This window comes from Myotis davidii, unplaced genomic scaffold, assembly GCF_000327345.1.
Source record: "Myotis davidii unplaced genomic scaffold, ASM32734v1 scaffold297, whole genome shotgun sequence".
NCBI classification, from domain to species: Eukaryota; Metazoa; Chordata; class Mammalia; order Chiroptera; family Vespertilionidae; genus Myotis; species Myotis davidii.
Window position 1 is genome coordinate 126,884 of NW_006287954.1, and position 11,268 is coordinate 138,151.

The 11,268-nt window shown below is 35.8% G+C and overlaps 1 protein-coding gene and 1 pseudogene across 1 annotated transcript; both read left to right on the plus strand.

The window, feature by feature from the left end:
- The first annotated feature begins 3,332 nt into the window (after positions 1–3,332).
- Positions 3,333–4,274, plus strand: LOC102769299 (olfactory receptor 6C65-like). The gene has a single exon (XM_006759855.1). The coding sequence runs from the start codon at positions 3,333–3,335 to the stop codon at positions 4,272–4,274; it is 942 nt and encodes a 313-aa protein (XP_006759918.1).
- Positions 4,275–8,068: 3,794 nt separating this feature from the next.
- On the plus strand, positions 8,069–10,444 carry LOC102769597 (annotated as a pseudogene).
- The last annotated feature ends 824 nt before the right edge of the window (positions 10,445–11,268 follow it).

The window sequence follows — 11,268 nt, forward strand, 5'->3', positions numbered from 1 at the left end:
CAACCTCTCCTTTTTTTCTTTTATTCTGGGATTTATTTACCTTCTATGGCTGTCACTGGAGCTGAGGCCAGCTCCAGCTTGAGGCCTCAGCTGCTGAAAGCAGGAATCTAGGGTTTGTTTGGGTTCTATAATTGTAAAACGTTCTTTCGGCCCTGCTCGTTCCAGCTCTGATGGCTGAAAGCAGGTTTCTGGGGTTTATTTAGCTTCTATAATTGCAACATAGTTTCTTAGACTGCAGCTGATGCCGGCAGTGGCAGGCGGGGAACCTTGGCTTCCTCCATCACTGGAGCAAGCAAGCCTCCTGTTCGCTTCAGCTGCCTGGTTGCCGGCCACCATCTTGGTTGGCAGTTAATTTGCATATCGCCCTGATTAGCCAATGGGAAGTGTGTCAGAGGTATGGATAATTACCATGTTTGTATATTATAGGATAGGATTATGCACCAGGCAATTTTTCAATAAAAACTTTTTATAATTATTGGTCGTAGTACTATTCTAATAGACAAATTCTAACACTTCAAATATATATATATATATTGAATTTTGAATCAGGAGTTACACAAAATTTTCTCTATTTCTGAATTTAATTTGTTCAACCTGTAGTCACACATTCAGAATAGACTGACTTATTTAGCAATCACTTTCAATAAAAACACGAAAAATACTGAAAATATTCACTTTCTATGAATTCTGCAAGGATTCTGTTTGCTGATGTGCTGTGAAAATATTCTTTTGTAAAATTCACCAAAAATGTAAGTCCAGAAAATAAAAATATATAATTCTAAGGACAAAGAGTTCGACTTTGTCATCTATAGAAAACATACCCAAAATAAAATGTACCAGATTCCAACTGTCTAGTAGGAAAAATTAGATAAAAATAATAGAATATTTGAAATTTGCTTGCTTCCTTTTTTTAATGGGAAAGAAACAATACTTAATGAGATTTTTCAGGTAAACCGATCTCATGAGTTTTATCTTAATACTAGAGGCCTGAAGCAGGAAGATTCCTGCAAGAATAGGGCTTCCTTGGGCCAATTCCTGCAAGAATAGGGCTTCCTTGGGCCTATTCCTGCAAGAATAGGGCTTCTGGGAGCTGGAGTGAAGCAGAGAAGGGAGAGAAGCCCGACATGGCGAGCTTCACTCCCTTCTCCTCTTCCTCACTCCCTCCTGTATCCGCTGCCTCGGCTTCACTCCTATCTCCGCTATGGCTCCCTCCCTTCTCTGCTGCTTAGCTCCCTTCTGCAGTGCTTGCCTTGCTTCTAAGATGTCTTCATTCTTTGCTCCACGCCTGCTCATGCAAATTAACCGTCATCTTTGTAGGGTTAATTTGCATACTCTCTTTAATTGGCTGGTGGGTGTAGTGGAGGGACAGTCAACTTGCATGTTTTTCTTTTACTAGTGTAGATCAGAGGTCCTCAAACATTTTAAACAGGGGGCCAGTTCACTGTCCCTCAGACATTCCACGCATGCGCACTGCGGGCCTGGGACAAATTGGCTGCTAAGCAGGACAGGCAGAGGTGGCAAAAACACCCAGCGGGCCAGATAAATATTTTCAGCAGGCCGCATGTGGAGTGCGGGCCGTAGTTTGAGGACCCCTGGTGTAGATATTAGTCTCTCAATTTTTACTGTATTTTGATGTTGTGCCTATCTACTAACTATATCGTGCCTAAAATGTACACTCAATATATTTTTAATAAATAAAATATTTAATTAGGTCATTTTTTATACTTGTGGCCTTTTCCTGTTGCTATTATCTGCTTATTCACAAGTTTATATGTAACTGGATTTTATTGCCTTAGCATTTTTTGATGGCATGGCCAAGCAGTCTAAGGTGGGTTTAAACTTCTAATTGTTGTTTGTACTATACAAGTCTCTGATGTTTGATGTTTTTAAAATATAATTTCCCAAGGATACCTAATTAAAATTATTCACTAAGATCAAGTAAGATTGTTCTAGCATTTAAAATTGGAATGTTATATTTATGTAAATTTTGTAAAACAAGAGCTAACTAAATGCTTGGCTTTGGATTGTGCAACTTCAGTTAGTTCTTTATATTGTGAGAATTTTATTTCTACAAACTTTCACTCCTATGCCATGAAGCTCACCTCTTTTACATAGCTGTTATTTCTTGATTTTAACTCATGTTTTTGATCCTTTTTCTTATGAACTAAAAGTTTTACTTAATTAACCAGCAAAATACAGAAGTTTCTCACCTCCATTTACCTATTTCAATGCTAAATATATTTCTGATCCCACATTTTTATTTTTATTTTATATAGTTAGTTTTTTAGGCAGTGTTACCCACATTTCAAGGAAATATAGCCTCTGATTGTGTTGTGTCATCAGTTCAAAATTTAAGACAGGGCTCTATTTATGGTCTTTCGGACTTTATATAGATTAACTACTTGAAACTGCCCATAGAGCTTTAGCCAAATGTGACCAACTCTCTTTTTTAAAAAAAATATTTATTGTTTAAAGTATTACTTCTGTCTCCTTTTCCCTTAATTGACCTCTCCCCAGCCCCTCCCAGCCCCCAGAACATTCCCTCATGCCCCTAGTGTCTGTGTCCTTTGGTTATGCATCTATGCATGCATACAAGTCCTTTAGTTGATCTCTTAACAACCCCCTTCCTGCCTTCCCTGTGAGGTTTGACAGTCTGTTCCATGCTTCTCTGTCTCTGGATCTATTTTTGTTCATCGGTTTACTTGATCATGAGTTGCAAGATTTCTTGAATACTTTGCTTACAGTCTGGATGTAGCACCTTCTACCGGCACTGGGACTCTCACCTTTTTGTCAGGGCCTCCCTACTTCAAGAACAATTTTGTACTGGACTTATTCTTCCATATGTTCCATCTCACTCTAAGCAACTAGGATCATCTCGCCAAGTTTCACCAACACATTATGTAAGTATATTATTACATAAGGAAATCAAAGGCACAAACAAGTTGTGAAATTGATTAAATGCTCCAAAATAAGCATCGAAGACTGACAATTAAAGTAAGGTAACAGAGTGTTTGGGTTTCAGCAGTCAAATTTCTCCACAGGGGATTATATTATTAGAAGAATTTTTTCATTTTTTCCGTTTTCTAATCAGCTTATAACTTAGGTCCCTTACCTTTGGCTATTAGAATCTCTTCAAAAAAGCAATATTTTATTATTTAATTCATAAAAAAGTTTACATTCTGTTTACTTGTTTAGTAATATATATGTACTGTGTGTGTGTGTGTGTGTGTATAGGTTTGATGGTCCCAATTAAAAAAAAAAGTAATCCTATACTCACTAAATCATAGTTTTTTGTTTGCATTTACAGATGTGGAAGAAGTTAACAATAAGAAATGAAAAATCAAACATCTGTAAAAGAGTTCATTCTTCTGGGATTAACAGATGACCCACAGTTAAATATTTTAATTTTTCTATTTCTGTTTTTCACATATATACTGAGTATAACTGGAAACATGACAATTATCACCCTTACTTTGATAGATTCACACCTCAAAACCCCCATGTATTTTTTCCTTAGGAATTTCTCTTTCCTAGAAATCTTATTTACCACAGTTTCTATTCCTAGATTCCTGGTCAGCATTGCAACAGGGGATATGACCATTTCTTATAATTCTTGCATGGCCCAGGTATTTTTTCTCATTCTCCTTGGTTCAACAGAATTTTTCCTTTTGACTGCTATGTCCTATGATCGGTATGTGGCTATCTGTAAGCCACTGCACTACACAGTAATCATGAATAGCAGAATCTGCAACCTGCTTGTAATTAGTTCTTGGCTGGCTGGATTTCTCATTATCTTCCCACCTGTGATCATGGGACTTCAACTGGATTTCTGTGACTCCAACATCATTGACCACTTCACCTGTGACTCTTCTCCGATACTACTGATCTCCTGCACAGACACAGCGTTCCTAGAGCTCCTGGCCTTTTTTCTGGCGGTATTCACGCTCATGGTAACCTTAACATTAGTGATTCTTTCCTATGTATTCATCCTTAAAATGATACTGAGAATCCCCTCTGCTGAGCAAAGGAAGAAGGCCTTTTCCACTTGTTCCTCACACATGATTGTTGTCTCTATTTCTTATGGCAGCTGCATTTTCATGTATGTCAAAACTTCAGCAAAAGAAGGAGTGGCTTTCACCAAGGGTATAGCAGTGCTCAATACCTCTGTTGCCCCAATGCTAAATCCATTTATTTACTCCTTAAGAAATGAGCAGGTAAAGCAGTCCTTTAAGAACTTGATCAAAAAATGTTTCTCAAATAAATTTTCATCATAAATTTATGGCCTGAACTTTATTTAAATGAAACGGTATGCCTAACATAATATTAATATTGTTATATTTCTCCGTCCACTGCTATACTTCCATTTCCTTCAAGTTTTATTCTCTATTTATACCATTTTGGACTCATTGGCACAACTACCTTTTAAAATTTACATGCCCTGAAATTTCTGAGCATGATTAATTTGATGTTACATAGATGAGAATGACATGCTTAAAAAATGCAAGAATTTAGTTTAAGGGATCTTTTCCTTTGGACACCAATCAAAAGTTAAAATTATCACCAAGGAATTCTAAAAATATTTTTCTCCCAGAAGATATGCACAAAGTATTAAAATAAGATTTTCTGGAATTAAAGTCTCAAATCTAATGTCCTTATATTTGCCCTCATCTTTCCTATGGTTTTTACATTATGACTATTCATCTATGCTACTTGGGACAAAGATGTTACATCTTCAATGTCAATTCCATCCTTTAATATTATAACATATCTTTTTTAATGCTGGGGTCCAGCCCCAACAGATCCAGGGGTTCCCAAAGGAATCGGCAAAGAAGGAATGACATGGAGACAGTGTTCAGTTGACCAGCAGCCTTGCCAGGTTCTCTAGCCAGGTTCTCCAGCCAGGTTCCCCAACCAGGTTCTCCAGCCAGGTTCTATCTTTTATTCTCTTGTTACATCTGTATTTATACCAATTGATTTTAATCCTATCCATTCTATTCCAAAGGTTAAGGCGTTTGTTATCTCCCTTCCAAGGTTGCTACTCTATTGTTCTGTTAAGTGACAAGGAAGTAACTGAAGGAGATTATCCTAAGTAAAGATTATGTAGTTTAAGCGTGATTGTTCGTAGTCAAAGTAATTAACTACCAGGCTGGCACTTAGTTAAGGGGTTTCACTGATTTATTCAATTTCTTAGTCCTGTTAATCCCTAACTCCAGGGAGAAATCCCCATCTGGGGAAACAACCTTTCTCGGAGAGGTGACCTTGGTTAAAACACATAGCGCTAAGAAGGGGAGCAAACATATTAAGAACAGTATGCCATATACGCCAGGTCCCTTGAAACATATGCTGTGCAGATGTTTCTTCCCTGCAGCGACTGTGTCAAGCAGCAAGGATGATTTTTTTGGACCAAATTTCAAAGTTCCTACAAATATGGTATTGATATTCAGGTAGGACCCCACTACTTTTATCAGAAAACATCTCTGATAAACTATATTGACGATTGCTCCAGAGCCCATTACTTTCTTTAAATTTGTTGATGCTGAGCCTGGAGCTCATCTGAGGTTCCCTTGGGAACAACCTGGACTGTCTTTAGGTTTCCTAAAATCCAATAGCCTCTCCATTGACTTTTTTGGCAATTAAAACCTATGCTTTCTATCTCCCAGACAGTTCTTGCATTTTCTGGTATGCCACGGATCCCCTAAAATGTGTTTCAGTGTTTGAATGGTTTCATTATTTTTCAAATATATATATATATATCTCATTCAGAATTTTTTTGGACACTGAGGGCGTGGATGTAAGTGATAACTTTGTTCAGACCTTGACACATCCTTTCTATAAAAAGTTCTTAATTATAGCTTTATGCTTTTGAGAACAAACTTCATTCAATATTCTTCCATTTGCCTTTTCTATCTTCTTTCACAATGATGCTGAACATATACGATCATTTAATTTACCATCAGGACACTCATCCTTAATATTCTTTTTTACTAAACATTTTATTTTATTTTTAAATTTACTTTATTGTTAAAAGTATTACAGATGTCCTGCCCCCCTCCCACTTTTTTTTTTTTTCATTCTCAGTGCTTGGATTCTCTTTTCTCACCGTTAAAATGTGACTTCTGACCAACAGGTGAGTCTCATTGATTGAGCATCAACCTGTGAGCCAGGAGGTCACGGTTTGATCCCCATTCAGGACAAGTGCCAGGGCTGCAGGCTCGACCTCCAGAGGGGGTATGCAGGAGGCAGCCCACCAATGATTCTCTTTCTTCATTGATGTTTCTATCTCTCGCTCCCTCTTCCGTCCTCTGTGAAATCAGTAAAAATATATTTTTTTAAAAAATTACTATTTTTAACAAGTACTTAAAGAATCAGGGTTAAAGTACTTAAAGAAACAGGGTTACCCTTAATCAAACACAGGTAAAAATTAATAAAGTGTTGGAGAATATTAATGTCTAAAGCATCCATATAATATTTAAATTTTTGTGTCTTAGCAAAAACATTTGTTACATTTGCTTGTAAAAATTGTTTTGCTCAATTTGATGGTAACTTCAGTGAGAACTGAGAAGTATGATGGACTCTCTTATTAGGCAGCTTAGACATGAATCCTCCTGCTATTCCAGAATCATGTTTTTTTCTCTTTCTTTACATGACAAGACTTTACATTTTTGCAGTTGTTACTTTGGAGATTCTACATAAAACACTCAACTGCACAATGGAGTCAGACATTACAATACTTTCAATAACTTATAAAAATTTTTGTAAATAAAACAGGCAAAGATATGGAATACTTGAACAACATTATGAACCAAATAGATCTAATGCTCCCTCTTCCGTCCTCTGTGAAATCAGTAAAAATATATTTTTTTAAAAAATTACTATTTTTAACAAGTACTTAAAGAAACAGGGTTACCCTTAATCAAACACAGGTAAAAATTAATAAAGTGTTGGAGAATATTAATGTCTAAAGCATCCATATAATATTTAAATTTTTGTGTCTTAGCAAAAACATTTGTTACATTTGCTTGTAAAAATTGTTTTGCTCAATTTGATGGTAACTTCAGTGAGAACTGAGAAGTATGATGGACTCTCTTATTAGGCAGCTTAGACATGAATCCTCCTGCTATTCCAGAATCATGTTTTTTTCTCTTTCTTTACATGACAAGACTTTACATTTTTGCAGTTGTTACTTTGGAGATTCTACATAAATCCAAATACTTGCTTGCATTCATTGATGGAGACATTATTCAAGCAATCCAGTGCTCAATAAAGTCCAGGTCCTTCAATGTATATGGGCAGAGAGAAATAGTGTGCTAGTAAGTTTTATCAACTAGTTATCAGAAAAGAATACACAGACATATTATAAATTTTACAAATATGTTACAAATAATAAAGTATACAATAAAGTTAATTGTAATTCTGTATACTCGATAGATTTTTACAGAATTATTTCATTGATTTTTACCAATTACATACTCAAAACCAACCAATATTAGCAAATGAACCAGCTTGACAAATGTAGTTTAACTTAACACTATGAAGTTGAATTTAACACTCAACTGCACAATGGAGTCAGACATTACAATACTTTCAATAACTTATAAAAATTTTTGTAAATAAAACAGGCAAAGATATGGAATACTTGAACAACATTATGAACCAAATAGATCTAAATGAAATTTTTAGAATATTCCATCCAACATCAACAGAATACTGAACTCATTCTTTTTAGTATCACACAAAACATAAAAGGGAATAATAAAGATCAATGAAATAGAAACCAGAAAAACAAAATTAAAAATATCAATGAAACCAAACCTGGCTACTTAAGAATACCACAAAATTGATAAATTTTTCATTGTCTGCCCACCATCCAAACTAAAATCATCTTCCGTCACCATATGGTTGGTCCCCTTTACCCGTTATTAACCTCCTACCCCATTCTTTTGGTAACCACCATACTATTGTCTGTGCCCATGAGTTTCAGTTTTATGTCCCATATGTGAGTGAAATCATATGGTTCTTAACTTAATATGACTTATTTTGCTTTGTATAATATTTTCAAGGTCCATACATGTTCTCTCAAATGGCAGTACAGGTAGTAGCACACCATGTTGACCTACACAGGTAAATATCAGTACCTCAATTTCATCATTTGCAAATGAGGTTCTTAACAGGGCCTACTGAAAGCATTTTGGGGCACAGGTTAAAAGCTATTTAGACCTTTGGTATAATAATAATAATAGTAATAGTAATAATAATAAGTGTAACAATAATACAGACAGTCCTTGGGTTTACATCAGATTTGACGATATCTTTTCATGGTTACATCGCCATCTTTTATTTATTTATATAAAAAAAAGTCTGTCATTTCGACATATGTACATATATATGTGCTTTATGTTTTTTATTATTTATTTACCACAAGTAAAGTCAGGAATTGTTATCTTTCTTTTAATTTTTTTTTACTGTTTCACTTCATTACTGTTCTGTATGTGCTCCATCTGAGTGACATAGGTGCTTATGTAGGTGGGTTCTGACTTACCGCAAAAATCACATTGTGTCACACTGTAGGAACGCATCTCTGACATAACCCGAGGACATACTGTAATAAAACTCATTACATTTTCTTATAACATTTATTATTGCTATCATTGCTGTTGTTATTTTTCTTCCTTCTAATATATTTCCTTTCTCTATCACATCTTCCAAAACTACTGTTTGGTGAACAGAAAAGTTATCTAATTATTAATTTTGAAAGCTCAGCGCAATAGAGGCTATCATGTAACAATTTCTAAGATAATTATTTAATCTTACAAAGAACGTTCTTAATTTTCATTATTTTTATGACTGATTATATTCAAAGATTCAAAATGGAACTTTTACCATACAACATTGTGTATTAAAAAGGTCTGGCATTGTGTTGTGCAAATTTTAGTCAAAAAGGAGCAAATAGAATCACTTTAGAATAAAGGAAAACGGGAAGGAATTTCAATGAATTGCCCACAAGTATTATATTTTCTGCTTAATTTTTACTATAATCAGAAAACGAGACATATTTAGAAAACGTTTTTATTCTGACTCAATAATAAATTTCCCACTGGCAAAATTAGCAAGTAGACTTTTATAAATATTAAGTTTTCAAAATACTATGTGTTTCAATAACTTATTTAACCTTCCGAAATGAATTATGTCCACAATGAAGTAAACTACGTATTTCTCATTATTACCCACTTTTATCACTTTAAAAAAACAACTTTCTCTGTGTTAAGTAAGTTTTCAAAAATATTTAACAAGGAATTATAAAAGCTGTAATTAAAATCTAAGATTTTTAAGTAATAAAAAGCAAATTAATTGCTGATATGAGTTTGCAATTTTAATGGATAACTATGCTGTCCCTTTTTGTGACTTCATGTTTCTTTCATTGCAGAATAAGAACACTACAAATGTATTTGAAAGTATATCAGGAGTTGTTGATATCTATGATTATTTTTACCTACAGACCTAAGATGTTAGAGTGTAGCCATTCCAAATAAGACTTCAGTTAGAGATTCATTCTTCTGGGACTTAGGGATGACACAGAGTTACAAGCTGTGACTTGATTCTTCTTTCTGCTGTTCACCTACTTATGAGTATAACTGGAAACTTGACCATCTTCCTGTTAACACTGTCAAATGCTGGTTTGAAGAATCCCATGTATTTCTTCCTCAGGAATTTCTCTGTCTTAGACATTTCATTCAAAACAGTCTGTATTCCAAGGTTTTTGGTCAGCATCACTAGAGGAGATACAACCATTTTCTATAAGGCTTATATGACACAGCATTTATTTTTATCTTTGTGGGTTCTACAGTTTTTCCTTCTGTCCTATGATCACTATGCGGCGATTTGCAAAACTCTACATTACACACCTATCACGAGTAACAAAGTCTGCAACCAACTTGTAATCAACTCCTGGCTGGCTGGTTTCCTCATCATCTGTCCCTCTGTGCTTATGGGACTCCATTTGGGTTTCTGTGACTTAAACGTTATTGACCACTTCACCGGTGTCTCTTCTGTGCTGCTGACGCTTGCACAAAGTTTCTATATCCTAGGGCATTTTTCTTAACAGTATTCACCCTCATGGTAAGGTTGGCCTTTGTGATTCTCTGTTACACACTCATTCTTCCAACAATTCTGAAGATCCCCTCTGCCAGCAAAGGAAAAGGCCTTTTCCACTTGTGGCTCCCATATGATTGTGGTTTCCATTTCTTATGGGAGCTGCATGTTCATATATGTAAAAATATCTGCAAAAGACTATGTGACTTTGAGCAAAGGGGTAGCAGTACTTAATCCTTCTGTTGCTCCCATGCTGAATCTTTGTATTTATACCTTAAGAAACCAGCAAGTGAAACAGGCCCTTAATGATTTCCCCAAAAAGATGTCGTTGACAAACAAACACTACCCGTTATGAAATCTGTAGCTGAAACACAAATAAACCACACATAAATGCAGACCATTGTTCTAGGTGGTAGGCAAACACAGGGAATAAAGCATGCACAAGTTTCTGCCATTGTGAGAAAACATACATTAAACAGTCAACATAATAGAAAAGTCAATTACCTAGTACTTTAGTGGTGGCAAATGCTATGGGGGGAAAAACTGAAATACTTTAAGAAAATAGGGGTAGAATTCAAATTATATTTGGTGGTCAAAGACTTGAAAGTCATTGTATAGCTTTTTTCTATTTTATTTTTCTACTAGTAGTCCTGTGCACGAAATTTGTGCACTGGGGTAGTGGGGAAAACGGGGACCCTCAGTCTGGCCTTCAACCTCTCCAATCTGAGACCCCTCAGGGAATGTCCAACTACCTGTTTGTGCCCACACTTTTAACAGATAACAGCTCCATTATTTTTCTTTCTTATGCTTAAAACCATTGGAATTAGTAGGTATTCAAAGTGTGTATACATTTTGGGGGGACACCCTGTATATCTCTAGTCAGCAGTGAAAGAAACCAACAGCAGATTTGGAACCCCCAGACACCCCTCACTCCCCACATGTCTCCCCACTTCACTTTCCACCTTCATGGGCAGCAGGAGAATCAACGTTTTCTCTCATTAATTTGGAAAAGCACGTCCTGTCACCTGCTGCCCGGCAAGAGTGAGCTAGACCCCAAGCAAACGAAGCTCAGTCAGGGCAGCCTTCGCTCATGGGTGCTTGCACCCAAAGTGCACATTCCTCCTCTACAGTCGCCCCGACTAACCCACTGTTTCACTGAGAGGACGGAATTCCTCTCCG